Source organism: Brachionichthys hirsutus, chromosome 15, assembly GCF_040956055.1.
Source record: "Brachionichthys hirsutus isolate HB-005 chromosome 15, CSIRO-AGI_Bhir_v1, whole genome shotgun sequence".
Lineage (NCBI taxonomy): Eukaryota > Metazoa > Chordata > Actinopteri > Lophiiformes > Brachionichthyidae > Brachionichthys > Brachionichthys hirsutus.
The window spans coordinates 9,126,140-9,142,673 of NC_090911.1; the positions used below are offsets into that span (position 1 = coordinate 9,126,140).

The following is a 16,534-nucleotide window of genomic DNA, read 5'->3' on the forward strand; positions in this document are numbered from 1 at the left end:
TGGTTCAGAACCACACTGTCGTTATTCTTCTTCCTGCAGGGCTGCTCTGCTATTTACATTCAGGCCTGAAGGATTCACTGGAAATGGAGGATGAGCAGGGAGGATGTGAAGGTTGTTCATAGGATGTTCACCACATTAATACTGCACTGTCCCGTCAAGAAATCGGCGTGAGCTCTCGCTGTGTTCGTCTGCCTTTTGTCCAAAACTATGAAAATGCAGGTGGATTCATTTTCAAAAAGCTGGAATGTGGCAAAATATCGATGATTAGATAAAAATGGATCATTCCCCTTCTCCCTCAGCATAGTGGGGTGCAGATTTGATTCTTTATGGAGGTTATGGAAGCATTATCTCCATGTTTTTGTCCAGTATGGTGTGTGTGAAACTGAAACAACTGGTGGATGAGATAAATTGTCTGCAGCCGTTTTATTTTGAAAAGTTAACCACACGAATTAATCCATTATTGTGAACCGTGAGAGCAACAAAAGGGAGTGTGGCGAAGTGCTCTGCTCTCTTATCTCTGTCTCCAGCGGTCATGGTGCCGACCGAGAACCACAGAACGTGTGTCCAGGAAAGCAAGGACTTACTCCTTTATTCCGGGCTCCACTTCTAAAATGTCATGTCCTGTCTCTGTTGCAGATTCGGTTTGGCTCGCTGCACGCTTCAAGCCTAATAACCAAAGAGCGGTACCAAGTACAGGGTGTCATTGCCCTTCTGGTTAGCGCCATTCCCAGTCAAGGCTTCATCTGCAAAGATGAAGTTGAAGGAAGATATCAACCCGCTGCTGCTGCAGGTCTTCCGCTCGGTGGTCTGGGTCTACTCCGTCATCACTTTCATACCGTGGTACTTGTTTTCCGGAGCCAGCAGTAACTTGGAACGGGCTCGCCGGATCAAGGCGCGCTCAGTCAGCGGACGCCCAGCTGGGCCGTACAGGGCCATCGAAAGCCGGGACAAGCTGGTGTCCTGGCTGCACCCCGGGGTGGACACCTTGGACAAGATCTTCGAGTACGCCGTGGGGAGGTTCCCACAGAGAGACTGCCTGGGCACCAGAGAGGTGCTCAGTGAAGAGGATGAGCTCCAGCCCAATGGAAAGGTCTTCAAGAAGGTGAGAGACGCTTAACTGTTGCTCTCGCACACCCTCTTCATCGATTGGGAAAAAAACGTGAATTATTGTGACGGATGTTCTGAGATGAGTCGCATTATTAATAGGAATGAAACGTTTATACCGAAGCCAGGCAGAGTTTTAAAGGTCTAAGGTGACGCCAAAATCCTCCATCGTTAAGCCTCCACAGGCTTGGCCAAAAGCATTGTGGGAAATCTTTTTTTGTTAGTCTGTACGGCACGGATGAGAAAAAAAACAAAGTCCCAAATGTACGCGTTTCAGTAATCAGAAGAATCCTGCAGCAATCTGCTGTTAATGAGGCAAATGTCCACAGTGTGAGGAACCTCCTCATTAATAGCAGTAACCGCCCAGTAGATGGCGCTAACTGACTGCATATGTATTTCACATTATAGATTTTTAGATTCTGAAAATAGACCAGTGCTCATATCAATTCCATCCATGTCCCTAAAGACATCAAAACATCCTGTCAATGATCTGTTTTTGACTGAAACTGACGTTCTGCATCCTGAACGCCCCGCCCCGTGTGTTCGTCTACGCGTAGGTCATTCTAGGGAACTACAACTGGCTGTCGTACGAGGAAACCTACCGGGCAGCAAAGTGTTTCGGCAGCGGTCTGGCGGCCCTCGGCCAGAACCCTCAATGTCACATCGCCATCTTCTGCGAGACCAGAGCGGAGTGGATCGTGGCGGCGCAAGCTTGCTTCATGTACAATTTCCCACGTGAGCGATTTACAGGCCGGTTTACCCGTTTGCGTACAAACGTGAAAGCAACTGGTGAACTAACCCGGATCTGAATTTGGCAGTCGTGACCATTTACTCCACCCTCGGGCCCACGGCCATCGCCCACGGCCTGAACGAGACCAAGGTCACGCACATCATCACGAGCAAGGACCTGCTCCAGAGCCGTCTCAAGGTGCCGCCGCCTCCGCCGCCTGTCTCCGTCGCGCCATTCAAATTGAGTTCCACATGCAACGATTAGTCATTCGCCACACTCCTCTTCCTCTCTTGCCTCCTGCGTGCGACTCCACGTCAGGCCATATTGTGTGACGTGCCGAGGCTGCGGTTCGTCGTCGTGGTGGACAGCAAACCTGCCAGCTGGCCCGACATTCCCAGAGGCGTCATGATCTACAGCATGGATGCCGTGACGGAGATGGGATCCAAGCCGGAAAATAGTGAGCATTGGTGCAAAATGAAGGTGCTCAGACGCCCGTGGCGTGATGACACACGCGTGACGGATCAAATCTCCCAATGTCACCGCGACTTTGGTCAAATTGTCAGCGACATTTGAGTGTCTCTGAGTCTGTGGAAGCTTCAGGTGGCTTTAAAGCATTTCTTCTTGCGTGGGTTTGGCTTCTCAATCGTGAAAACGGTTTTCTACAGGCCTCACTGTAAATTAAACTCATATTTGAATCTTTATGATTAACGTATGTGCTTTTTTTTCTCTCTGTTTTACAAATGTGATTTAAATGGTTTTTGGACGATTAGTCGCGCAAAAGAAACATTCTGTCGTCCCGTTCTTTCCGTTTTGCAAACGCAAAAGATGATCGGATCTTGAAGTCCGTAACGTTTTAAACCGATATTTATCGAGCGGATATCCGCATCATCCTAACATCTCGTTATTTATTGGTTTGATTTCACCGTCTCCTCGTCCTCCTCTGCAGTCGCAGTGGACCGCAGACAGCCGCAGCCCTCCGACCTCGCCGTCATCATGTACACCAGCGGCTCCACGGGCATCCCCAAGGGGGTCACGATCTCCCACGGCAACATCGTAGCTGGAATCGCCGGCATGGCTGAGCGCATTCCAAACCTCAAGTACGCGACCGTCGCCTCCTCCTCTCGTCCCTCTCTTTTTGTCTTACTAAATTCTCTTCTCTGTGTCTGCTGTTGCCATTCATCCTCTGTTATTTCTTTGCCGGCAGTGAAACGGACACCTACATCGGCTACCTGCCATTGGCTCATGTTCTGGAGCTCAGTGCTGAACTGGTGTGCATCTCGCATGGTTGTCGCATCGGTTATTCCTCACCGCAGACTCTAGCCGACCAGGTCAGTAACACACACACGCACGCACACACACACACACACACACACACACACACACACACACATACAGGAGGCTCTCTGTCCACATCTTTTGCTCTTTCTCAATCTGTTCATGCAAAAAAGTTCCTTTAAACTTAGTTAGATACTTTATTCATCCCAAGGGAAATTCCAAATGCATAAGAATCAAATATTATATATTATACAAAACATTTGAAAACAGAACTTCGTGTCTGACCGCGACACTCGGTTTCATTGGCGAGACACAACAACTCCCACAATTCCACGGGACTTCACGTCATCATCAAACTGTCTTCTCTTTAGTTTTATTGCCCCCAAGCAGAGATGGAACTGATAAATAAAGCGTTTATTTAATTTCCGTGGCGTCCCTTCCGGTAGCAACCCCTAACCCTTTTGAATTTCGAACTGAATCCACTTTGAAAGCCTGGATCAGGAAGTCTCTGAGGCTTCAGCATTTGTTGTTTTCCTTTTTATTTTCAGTCCACCAAGATCAAAAAGGGCAGCAAAGGCGACACCAGTGTGCTGAAACCTACTCTAATGGCTGCTGTACCGGTAAGTCTGTTAGATTTTATCAGACCTTTGTAAACAAAAAAATCAACCAAACAGAGTAGCGATTGAAAATGTCAGAGGCGTTCGCTGAGAGTTTTCCCTCCTCGCGTTTGCAGGAGATTATGGATCGCATTTACAAGAACGTCATGACCAAAGTGGAGGAGATGAGCAAGTTCCAGAAAACCCTGTTTGTGCTGGCGTACAACTACAAGATGGAGCAGATCTCTAAGGGCTACAGCACGCCGCTCTGTGACAGGTAATTCTTTTAGAGGAGAGAGTCGACCAAGCCGCACCAGAAATGATGAGTCAGATTATTGGTCAGATGGCGTCCCGTTCACCTCCTCGCCATCATCTCCTCGCTGTGTATTTTCAGTCTGGTGTTCAAGCGGGTGCGTGCGCTCTTGGGAGGCAACACGCGGGTGCTGCTGTCGGGCGGAGCGCCGCTGTCGCCCGCCACGCAGCGTTTCATGAACATCTGCCTCTGCTGCCCCGTGGGTCAGGGCTACGGCCTGACGGAGACCTGCGGCGCCGGCACCATCAGTGAGAGTAAGGGACGGGCTTTTTGTCTTGTTTTTTTGAAGGGGAAAAGAGCAAAAAGTGGAAACATTAAGCGTGCGTTGTTTTTTTGTTTTTCTTTCTTGTGCTTTTCCAGTGTGGGACTACAGCACAGGTCGGGTCGGCGCTCCGCTGGTTTGTTCTGAGATCATGCTGAAGGACTGGAAGGAGGGTGAGTCGTGTGGCGATGGCAAACGGACACGGGTGCTCGATTTCTAATGACTCGTGTGTCTCTCCAGGTTGTTATTACAGCGCCGACAAACCCAACCCACGGGGGGAAATCCTGATCGGCGGCCCCAACGTGACGATGGGCTACTACAAAAACCACGCTTCTAACCGCGACGACTTCTTCGTGGACGAGAACGGCCAGCGATGGTTCTGTACCGGAGACATCGGCGAGTTCCACCCCGACGGATGCCTCAAGATCATCGGTAAGAGATCTGTGAACGAGTGTGCGTGTGCGGCGTCCATGAGGATTGTGATGCATGTTCTTCTTCGTCAGACCGCAAAAAGGACCTGGTGAAACTGCAGGCCGGGGAGTACGTGTCCCTCGGAAAAGTGGAGGCTGTCCTGAAGAACTGCTCGCTCGTGGATAACATCTGTGCCTATGCTAACAGGTACAGCAGGGACCTCCTTCTGTTCAAAGGTTTTCTGGAGCCACGGTTTTGATTTCTCCTTCTCAGATGGGGAGAAAAATAATCTAACGCCTGGACTTCTGTGTGCTCCTTCTTCAGCGACCATTCTTATGTCATTAGTTTCGTGGTGCCGAACCACAGGCAGCTAACGGTGCTGGCGGAGCAGTTCCAGGTGAGGGGCACATTGGAGGAGCTCTGCAACAACGGCCAGATAGAGAAGGAGGTGCTCCGCATCATTACTGAGGCCGCTGTCGTAGGTAAGCGCAAAAAAAACAACACTGTTTGTTCAATTCGTCTGACAAACGCAGAACTGCCAGCGGGATGCTCGAGTTGTCGCGTTGGGTCCTGTGTGAGCATGTCTCGTATCACGTACCGCTCTGTGTGTTCTCCTTTAAACAGCCCAACTTGAGCGATTTGAGATCCCCAAGAAGATCCGCCTGAGCGCCGAGCCCTGGACTCCAGAGACCGGCTTGGTCACCGACGCGTTCAAACTGAAACGCAAGGCGCTGAAAACGCACTACCAGGATGACATTGAGAGGATGTACGGCGGGAAATGACACGCAGGCGTAACAGCTCCACGGAAAACCGCACACAGTCACACATAAAACCAGGAGCTCCCACTCTACCTCCAGGACCAGCCGGAGCGGAGTTAGACTTTAGACACAGGTAACACACAAATACAGACATGTAGACGGGAAGCATAAACCGTCTCTCCTCCTCCTCCTCCTCCTCCTCCTCGGCTTCTCTGCAACCAATTTCGATCAAAGGAGAAGCAAAGCAAATAAAAACCCCGTCGTGAATCCATTTCTCTGTTAAGACCAAAAGCAAACTGCCGCCCTCGCAGACGACTGAAGTCATGAAGATGAACGCGAGACTGTGCTTTCACCCATCTATCCATTTGGGTTGTTATGACAACTGGGGGGGGGGGGGGGGGCAAAGTTGGACGTCTGCACGGCTCGAAGGGAAACAGGCTAAATGTATGTGGATCTGTGTCGGCGCCCCGTCTGCTTCTCCTACTGCTCTCTCTCTCTCTCTCTCTCTCTCTCTCTGTTTTCGAGGTCAAATAGAGGCCGATGGAGGGATCCAACGTCCAGATCAGAGTCTACGCGGGGATCTCACTACGTTATTGTTTCTAAAGGTTTCTTTTTTTAATGAGTGTTTTGGGGAATCTGTTTTGCAAAGCCATGAGAGATTGAGCATCGAGTATGTTTTTCTTACTGTTATTTCTTTAGTACATTTGTTTCCAAACCTTTTTTTTTTTTTATCCTGTTTTCTCTTGACAATGTGTTTATAATACTGTACATGAATGTGCTTTGTTTACATCCTTTTTCTTTGTCTTTTTCTTTCCTATTGAATCCCAAAGTTTTTTTTTTCTTCGTAGCGAGTGCACATTCGATAGAAGCGATCCGGCCTCCAGTACGTCCTCCTCTCCAGCCTCTGCAGCGAACCCCCCCCCCAAACATTTCTCACCACCGTCACATTTCTTCTTCTACACCTCTTATCAGCCCCTCCAAAACCGCACCGTATTGATTATTTGAGATGCCGCAGCCGTGCAGCATCTACTTATTCCGCCGTACATTTCAACATCACTTCCAGCATAGAGAAACATTTTTCCTGCTCTCCGAGTTGCTGTTATTTTGAGCTATTTCTTTTTCTTTCTTTTTTTTTTTTTTTACTTATGAATATGAAACGAGAAAATGAATGTGCAATATTTATTCCAATTTTCTACGTTTTGCTTCGGCAGCCACTCCGTTGCGCGCGATCTCGTTAAGGTCCGTCATTTCCTGCCGCCGCGTGCGAACACAAGCATAGGACGAGAGGAAGAGGAAACGCTGATGAGGAAGTCGAGATGGAGCCCGTTTTGAACGCGCCGCGTTACACCACGTAAAATGTTTTGGCATTGTTGAAACTGCATGACGACTGTACCAAAGCACGTGGAACGTATATTCAAGAGAGCGAGTGAGCGAGAGAGGCTTTCACTCCTTGTGAATATTTATTTAAGAGTGACCTCGTGCATATCTTCATACTGGTCGGTATAGGTGATGCTGAATGTATATATACGAAAGGTCCCTTCAGATTCTGTTAGACTGACATGTATTTGAACATCTGCACCATGAATTACTGTAGTTTTTTTTTTAGGATTGATACTGTGACCTTGCTTGAATGGCAGCAGTACGACTGACGCGTCCGCTTCAGCTTCCGTGTTCTTTTTTTTACGGTCGGATCATTTTTCCTCGGCGTCCTGCAGGAGAAATCCTGCTTTTGCATTCGCCTGAAGATAAACAGTGTAATTAGAAGTTGCAGGGTAGGTGCTATACGTGCATTTCTTCTCCAGCTCAGTACAGAAAGGTTCATGTTAGCATGTTAAGGTTGTGTTTTTTGCAGCACGTAGTGTGGACTGCCTGCTGGGGCTGTTTGCCGCTTTCTTCTGCCTGGCGAGAAGCTGCTAGTTGCTTTCTCACACACACGTATACACACACACACACACACACACACAAGCTGCTTTCACGGTTCTTAACTCGGAAGCGGTCGCCGTGTTTCACCCACAGCGCTTGCTAAGACGAATTTTTAACCACTCCTGTTTGTTTTCACGTGTAAATACATGGAGAGGGGGTCAGTGATCAAAGTTTATTCAAGCTACCAATATTCGCAAAGGTGTACAGTCTCACGATGACATATTTAATAACCTTTGCTGCTCTCTGGTTCTTGGGGTCTCCTTGTTTTGTGTGGTTACGCGACCCGGGTTAGGGTTTTTTCATTTGTCGCCTTCCTTTATTTATTTGTGATTCGGCCTCTAAAACAATGTAATGAAATAAAAGATGTTGTGCTGTAATTGCTGCAACTTTGTGTGTGTGAGCGTAATCTGTGACTGATGTGATCGACAGCCTGATTAGAATCATCCTGACCAGCAGAGTTTCCATGGCAACAAAGGCCAAACCGTCTGGAGCGAATGTTTGCGAAAGGCCGTGTGGCGCTTCCACGCAGATCTGGGAGTCGTCCAATCAGGGCTGGGGAAACCAAAAGATTGTTTTGTTTTTGTTTTTTTGCTCTTCTATTTTTTTTCGGAGCACGTTGAATTAAAGGCGTGTGAATAATCTGATTTATTCAATGAAGAAGTTCAGCTCACTGATAACCTGCTAGCCTGATGTTCAACAGGTGTTTTATTCCAGTATCTGTCCAGATGAAGATGATCTATTCACCTCATTCATTGATGACTGATGATATTGTTGTTATTTTTGATTCAGTTTAAAACAAATCTCGTCTGGTAAATATCGCTTGGCAACAAGCGTTCTCGTTTCTATGGACACCATCAGCATCTGCTTACTTTTCTCTATAAAAAGCTGCTTCCAGAGAGATGACATTTTTAAATTCCCTCATTTGTCAGATCAAGGTCCAAAATCTCCCACCCGAAAGGCAGAGGAATTCAGTTAAAGACAAAAAAAAAAGCAGTACTTGTTGACATTGGATCAGACTGAGACCTGCCGGATGGTTCAATTTGCACTACTTTTGCATTTTAAGATACGACAGTATGGCTACAAGACCGCAGACACGAGCGATGCTCCTTACTCCCCCCCCCTCCCCTCTCCTTTGATTCGCTCCATCCAACCCGGTGGGACCAGGGAGTGCGTCAGAGAGGCATAACGCTCCATTCATCACCCCACTGATTCTGACGCAGACACAAACACACGGTGTTTCGACCACTGAGACAACAGCAGCAGCAGGAAGCGGTTCGAAATCATCTCCAACCATGGCTGCAGTTTGTGTGTTTATTACTTCTGCCTGGGTGGAAATGTTTCTGGCTGTCGGGATGATTTCACAACAATGTGAACAGATTACAGTTTGTTTTTTTTAAATCAAATAGACCCGAGGAACAATCCATAGATTGTGGTGATGATCCAGAGTTGTACTTAAATTATAATTTACCTTTGCAGGATGTGGTAATTATAAAGAGTTTGGCTTCTATTGGATGATAACAATGACACCGTGAATCCTAATTTTATGAGTTTAACCAGGTGAGCAAAGCTGAACCGGAGCTGCCTCGTAACTCTGGAGAGGTGGGTGGTGGCTGGAGGGAACTCACAGTGGTTGCATCTGAGGGTGGAAGATGGTGACACATCAAGGACTGGGGGGGCTATTCTATTATATATATATATTATATATAAGCAAGATGCATTGATGTAAAATGTCCCAATGAGGCTGTAATCAAGATATTAAAAACGATATACCACCACAGAACTTACTTTTGTTTAGAAGCGCATTTAAGGGCAGCATAGTTAACCAAAGTCTTAAATAAAAGTCACATAATAAAAACAGATGCAGAACACTTTCTCCCATGTATTTGATGTTGTGTAATCTGGCTTGGAAGCTTCAATCCTCCTCCTCCCTTTTCCTCCATCCATCATCATCTAATTGGAAAGTTAGTGAATTCAACGCTCTGGTGTTCGGGTTGACCGTTCCCTACTATAACTCACAGCTCCTGATTATAAAGAGTCAGGCTGACCCGGTGTGTTACCGGCTGCACCGTGCCAGGTGTAGCCCGGATGGGCGGGGCAACGCGGAGGTGGGAGGATGTGTGAGGTCTGGGAGTAAACCCGAGGGATAAAGCCAGGAGACGGCGGAGAGGATGGAGAGTCAGATCCGTCTCTGCGATGACTCACCGGCACTGGGTATTTATAGCATCAGGAGGAAGGAAGGGAGGGGGGGCGGCCAGGACGGTATCATCACACCGCCGACAGGGAGTGGAGGTATAGGGGGGGGGGGGGGGGGGAGACCGCAGATATGAAGCACCAGGAAAGAAGGAGAGGAAAATGGGGGGAAACAGAAGGATGGTGGGAGGAACGAGTCAGAGGCTGAAAAACATGCAAAGCGCTGGAGAGGATGGAGGGGTGGATTAATAGTGAGATGAGAGGATGAAGAAGAGAGGAGATTAAAAATAGAACAGCTTTCGCATGAGAGTAGAAATATTTTTTAAATCTCACTGGGCGAGTCTTTGTCAAACACGCAGATCAGAAATCAGATCCAGCGCAGATGGAGGCATGGTGACAGGATCCCATCATCCAATACACACGCAAGCGTAGCTCTTCCTCCGATGACGTCGGACGGTGCGTCACACCGCATGTTGTCATCAACTGTGCATATGTACAAAACAGGATTGGTTGCGGACACACTGCAAAAAAACAAAAAACAACACACTAATATGTACAAAGTAAAGGAGTGCGACAAGAATAGAATGTAAGACGGGTCAGTGGAGGGGTCGGGCGGGGCGGCTCAGGTGTGGAACTTCATGACCAGTGGCTTCCTGTCACTGGAGGGGAAATCTCAGCACAAAATGTCCAAACCGATGCAGATGCATCCCATAATGTCTCTAAGATAGACGTGTGGCTGGCAGCTGGTTATCGTGGTGTAGCATGCAGGTTGGAAAAAGGGTAAGAAAGTGAAGTGCTACTGTGTGAACGGTGATAAAACGCCTTCTTTTAATTGAGGGCGATTCCTTCAGTTGCTGCAGCAGAAACAGAATATCCCTGTTTCTGCATATGAGCTGAGAAACTGTGGATTGAATGCGCTTCAAAGGAGCTGCTACGAGTATTTCAGACGGCCATTTAGCTCTATGTTTATCTCGCATCGATGAGACAGTGAATGCGTGCGAGTCCCAAACGCAGAGGAAATTTAAAAGCACCCATTAGAAGGAGGCTCAACTGGTGATCTCATCCTCATTAATGCAGGGGAGCAGCTCACTCCCACCGGTCTTCAGCTGCACGACATGGACATGTGCCCTTTTTTAAAAGCCACGAGCTTCATTCCTGTCATACTCGTCTGCAGCATCCAAGATTCGTCTCTCCTCGCCTCGCCTCCTCCATCCTAATGGCTCAGATAACATATTTCAGCTCTAATTATTCCCATCTCTCTTCTACCCTCAAAACCACTTGCCTCGCGTAGACAAGGGCAACGCTTTGACCACATAGAAGAGAGAAGAGCAGGATGGACAGAAGAGAGGAGGACAGGAATGAAAGCCTGCTGCTAAAAAAAAAAAGAAAAGAAAAGTGATTGTCTTGAGAAAAGAAGCCATCGATGTAGGAGGGAGGATACGAACATGTGGGAGGAGATGAAGGTGGAGGCAAATAAAAGGCTTGTGTCGCCATGGAGATATTGGTTGCGAAGAAGGTGCGTCTGCATCTGCCTCATGATGTGGGTGACATGGGGGAAGCAGAGAGTTGAGGAGGAAGAGGAGGATGGAAATACAGAGAGAAGTGGAGTGTGTCACCTTTGTCTTATAGTCATCTCTTTGTCTCCCCCTCCCCCCCCCCCTTCTTTCACAGGAGTTGATGTAACAAATTAAAATCAAATTTTAATGTGATGCCATTCAAGAAAAATAAAAAAATCCAAGGCGGAAATAAAGTATTTGCAGATCTCCAACCTCGGATCCGGGTGGGAGTCGGTGGACCTCGAGCTGTCATGGCACAATATGAAGAAATTGAGCGTACGAATGCCAAAAAGATGGAAAAAAGCTATTGGCAAAAGGAAAGCTGGACTTGGCTGACATATTTCAAATCACTGCGAAGCACTGCCCTTTATGGGAGTGAGTTTTGGGCAATTAAAGTGCCTTAAATATCCATTTAAGGTATATTCAGATTTCTGCAAGATGAAAAAGGAGAAGAATGAATGGAGTGGAGTGGATTGTGTGGACTTAAACCTTCACCAACACTGACTAGCTTTGTTTTTAAATCTCTTATTGATGTGAGCGTTCATACAAAGAAGAATAATTGCAATTCTGCAAGCATTTTATGCTATTATCAATTGCTAAATGAATGATTTTTGTGGAGTCAAAAGGCAAAATGTTTCAAAATAAAATCATGGATAAAGGAATTCCTCGACATTGAATGGAACAAGCAGCTGATGGGAGCGGGTTGTGTTTAATCTACAGTTCTATTTAGTTCTGAGCTGATCTCATTTTGCTTTGTCTCAGTGTTGTCCTCCTATTTTATGTATGAATGGCGCCGCTGCGCTCGCTGAATGAGTCATTGAGAGAAAGGCTTCAAGCGAAGTGAAACTGTCTGCGGCTCCTGCTTTGCTGCTGGGCTGAGCGTTTGAAGCGCCCGAGTGGTGAGTGAGTGTTATCACTTCCATTATAGTTCTAATCAAATATATCATCCTTCACTCTCGTGAAATAATCGCCCTCTTCGCTCACACGTCGTTTCATTCACAAATTCCTTTTCCTTCGAGTCCATCCCATTATTGACCTATTTTTTTAAATTCCTAATTGTATCGTTTCCAGATCGCATCCATCTGCCCTTAACTATAATGTAATTGCATTTTGTACAACTGAAGAGAATAAATACACTCGTGCTGCGATTGTGTCCATTCGGGAGTTTCTAATTAAAGTCAGGAACAAGCCAGCGAGCAGGAAAACAGGCTCAACGTGCAGCAGAACTCCTTTCCTTTCAGGAATGATCACGACAACAAACAGCTTTCCTGTAGTTTTAACCTTTGTGATCATTTATAAACATTTTGGTAGCATTTTTGCATGGCTGCTCATTTTTAAGCAAACAAACGACATATTCTCTGATCTAAGATGTCAATGAGTGAGGATGTAACCTTTAAATGATGGACGCAGCAAGCTTTGGTGAGCTGAAGGGTGGAGGCTGTTTCTGAATGGAGAGATGTCAGAGAGAGAGAGAGAGAGAGAGAGAGAGAGGGTGAAGTGACATGAATAATCTGGTATTTTGTTTTCAAAGTTCTAGTTGTGGAATGATCACAAGCTGGAATAAAGCAGAGCGATATGAGATGACTCATCCCAATGTGCTGATCCGTTTGGTGTCGGATTTCATGCATCACCAGAAATGATTGGGCTGAATGCTGAAGAAAAGTCATATTTTGACTGCATGTCTAATAACGAGCCAACGTGAATTCAAACCATCGCGGGACTTGGCTTCCTTTGAGACTTGCTCTCCTTTGCACTCTGACTGCCGTCTATTTTTTTATTTCAGTGTTAAGGTGTTAAAGAAAAATATATGTTGATGACGATGCTGAGATTATTCCTTTAGATAAGAAGTTTGATCCCAGCATGAACCTTCTCTCCACCTGCAGCCCCATCGCCTGACCTGGCAGGTATAGAAGGTGTGGCTCCCTTATCCTGTCGCCCTGTGGAACGCCGGAGCCTTAAGCCCCCACCCGACAGGAGGCTGTTATTCTTCTCCGTTAGAGAGGAGGAGAGAGGAGAGAGGAGGAGGAGGAGGAGGAGAGAGACTCCGAACTGCGACAGCAACTCCACGGCGGTTTTAGCCTGTGAGTCATCGCTAGAGGGTTTAACTCTTAATCTGCCACGAGGAGGGCATCGATGTAACAGCAGAACAGCAGCACCGAAACCATTTAATTTCTTTCTTTCTTTCTTTTTGGCACGAGCAGAATGAGGTTGGACACAAAAGTCCGCCGTCTAATTCATAAATTATATATAAAATGAAATAAAACATGAACACTGTCTGCAAATTAACATTTCCGCAACATTAACACATCTTTAATATGTAATATATATAATTTTTTTATATTAATATTTTTTTATATAAAAAATATATATTTGGAGGCATAAACATCTGCTTCTTTTTTGCATCGTTATTTTAATAGGGCGACGTTTATTATAATAATATTAGAATAATGAACCTGAATCATTGATAATATTCCGTTTTTCTTTTCCTTTTTTTGCAGACCGGCTCTTGCGTGTGATGTGATTTGAGCGATGACGCGGAGGTCAGGTGTTGCTTCATATAACGAGGGGAGCTGTCCAAGTGCTGAACACAGAGAACAACAGAGCCCGAGGAGAAACGCGCACGTTCAGTCTGAGCTTCATTTCCGAAGGTAAGACGCAGATTCTTTTATATATATTTTTAAATGACATTTAGTCTCATCTCATAAAGAAAATCTTTGACTGGGGGTCTTTTTTTTTTTTTTTTTTTTTTTTCACCATTCGCGTCTCGCTGATGTCTAATAATAATGTTTTTCCGTTTCGGAACCGAACAACGGAGATTACAACAGAACGACTTGTTTATACAGCGGGTTAAAGAGAAGAGAAGGTTTCTAATGACAGTTTGCTGATCGGATGAAATGGGATGGGATGGGGGGGGGGGGGGGGTTGCCATTAACAACGCGAGGAGTGACTCATCCATTGGTGTGAACGTCTCCTCGCACAAAAGCATTACCGAGTCGGGAGAGGCGCACGGACCCGCGCGCACGTCGCGCAGTGCTTTGTTCTAAGCCGTGCTTCTCTTAATGATGATGTTTTATTGATTGCAGGTAACAAATAGCCTAAAATGCTTCATTTCCACCACAAGTTGCCCACGGGGGGGGCCGTGGTCCTGCTCGTCGTCCTCCTCCGTGGGTGCGCCGTGCTGGCTGCGTCTCTCCCGCGCCACTACCGGCTCCGGGGCGGGGAGAGCCACAGTGAGGGGCGGCCGGTGGCTTACCCCCCCGGCTCCGACCTCATCAAAGCGCTGGAGTACATCGAGAACCTGAAGCAGCGGAGCGGGGGGAGACCAGAACCTGCGGATTACGACGAAGTAGACAAGTTCCGGGTCCTGGTCCAGCTCGCCTCGCAGCAGGACGGGGGTCCGGCGGACAGTTGGCCCCCACCCGGCGCGCAGAGGCAGGACAACACCGCCGAGCAGCTGATGAAAGCCCTGCTCCAGTCTCTCCAGGATCAGGCAGGGAAAGAGGAAGAACTCAGTCGCGCGTCGGTGCCCAGGAACGACCGCCGCGCGCACAGACACCGCGCCAAAGACACCGAAGTCCCCGCGAACCCGCGGGCAGATTACGGCAATTTCCCCAGACCCCACAAGAAATACCCGCTGATGTTTGAAGACGAGGAGGACACGGACGCCAAGCGGGCCACGGAGGACCTGGAGGAGCAGTACGCACCCCAGAGCCTGGCCAATTTACGCTCCATCTTCGACGAGCTTGGGAGGATGCCCACAGCGGCAGGTCAAAAGAGGAACGTGTTTGGGGACGACGATGATGAGGAAGAAGAGGAAGAAGAGGGCGGATTCCCCCGGAGAAATAAGGCCTACGATGATGTCGGAGGAGGAGGAGAAGGAGGAGATGAATGGGTCCCGGTGGAGGAAAGGGAGGAGACGGAGGAGATGGTCAACAGGAGTCACGAAGAAATGGATCGGGCGCTTGATGATGATGATGACCAGGAAGAAGCCGAGAGGGAGGAGATGCAACGGCGGGCGAGCCCGAACCAAGAGGACGCAGACGATGAGACGAAACTGGTGGATTACTACCTGCTGAAGGTCCTGGAGACGAGCGACCAGCAGATGCAGAAGAGAGACGAGAGCGGAGAGCAGAGGAAAAGACTCATCCGCCCCTCCATCGTGGATCCCCGGACGGTGAAGGAGTTGCTGGAGCTCTCCCTGAAGCTCCACGTCCCTCCGCAGGACCTCATCGACATGCTGCTGACGGAGGAGCTCAGGAGGCTCCACCGCAACCGCAACCCCCACGCCTCAGCTCGCTTCACGGCCAGCCAGAAGCCCAAGATCCGGTACTTCAGCCGCAAGCTGCCGCTGAAGAACAAGTCCCCCGCCGAGGACATGGACCGAGAGGACTTTTTAGACATCATCGGCGTAGAGACGATCAGTAACCAGTATCCCGTGGTGCAGAGACCCTCAAAGACCTCCTCATCCTCGGACATGATCCCAGCGGCGTTAAACCCTGCTGCGAACGCAGGTCCCGTAAAGATACCTCCTCCATCCGGGCGCAGGGAGAACCTGTTTTTATCCGAGCTCAACAAAATGCCCCTGAAACGTCAGGCCGACCAAGAGGAAGGCGACGGCGACGTAGAGGACGAGGTGACCACGTACCTGGCAGCCAAAATCCTCACAGAGTACCCAAACGGCATCACCAAGCGGGACACGCAGGGGCAGCTGAAGGGGCAGTTCCCCTACGAGCTGTACGAGCGCGCCCTGAAGGACTATCTGGGGCAGGCGGAGGCGGAAAAGAGGCCAGTCGCCAAGAGGGAAGTCGAGACGGGCTCAGAGGAGAAAGCGAATCCCACGGAGATGAAAGAGGAGAGGATGGGGAACACCTCGGCCCCGCAGACCGTCGAGGGAGGAGAGGAGCCGGAGCACCGTGGGAAGACAGCGGCTGGGATGTAGCCGGGCTTCACTCTAGTATTTATACAGTCTCAGAAATTATGTTTGGTGGATGTGATCTAGTTTAAAAAACATTAAAAAAAAAATCTGTTATATGAACTATAGCTGGCATTACTAATATCACCTTAAAGAAAAATGAACTATTTAGTCAGAAAGAAGTCCCTGTTTGCTGCAAGAATTATAGAACCATAATATCATTTTAGAGTAAAGGTGAAATTTGTGCAAGTATAATAAAGCATCCATTTAGCACGTTTAGTCACTTGGATTTCCTATAAATATACGTTGAATCTATATTATTAGGATTTTGTGACGTTCTTGGAGCTTTTCTTTGTGTTTGAAACAGCAGAAAAAAATGTCTATATTTTCAAGTATAATCGAGTGACAGTGAAAAATAAATACAAAAACGCTTGTTTTTGCAAACGACTTTATCCCACATGTGAATATATCAGTGAATTATAAAGTGTACTGTTGACCGGGCCT

General features: G+C 47.7%; 2 protein-coding genes across 2 annotated transcripts; both read left to right on the forward strand.

The window, feature by feature from the left end:
• Nucleotides 1–751: 751 nt before the first annotated feature.
• On the forward strand, nucleotides 752–5,595 carry acsl3b (acyl-CoA synthetase long chain family member 3b). The gene is made up of 14 exons (XM_068748593.1): nucleotides 752–1,102; nucleotides 1,662–1,839; nucleotides 1,923–2,032; nucleotides 2,153–2,291; nucleotides 2,781–2,931; nucleotides 3,039–3,162; nucleotides 3,658–3,729; nucleotides 3,843–3,982; nucleotides 4,100–4,272; nucleotides 4,379–4,453; nucleotides 4,521–4,712; nucleotides 4,784–4,898; nucleotides 5,016–5,173; nucleotides 5,316–5,595. Exons 1-14 carry the CDS (start codon nucleotides 752–754, stop codon nucleotides 5,471–5,473), a joined length of 2,136 nt encoding a protein of 711 aa, XP_068604694.1. The 3' UTR covers nucleotides 5,474–5,595.
• Nucleotides 5,596–14,218: 8,623 nt separating this feature from the next.
• On the forward strand, nucleotides 14,219–16,057 carry scg2b (secretogranin II b). The gene has a single exon (XM_068749320.1). The coding sequence runs from the start codon at nucleotides 14,219–14,221 to the stop codon at nucleotides 16,055–16,057; it is 1,839 nt and encodes a 612-aa protein (XP_068605421.1).
• Nucleotides 16,058–16,534: the final 477 nt, after the last annotated feature.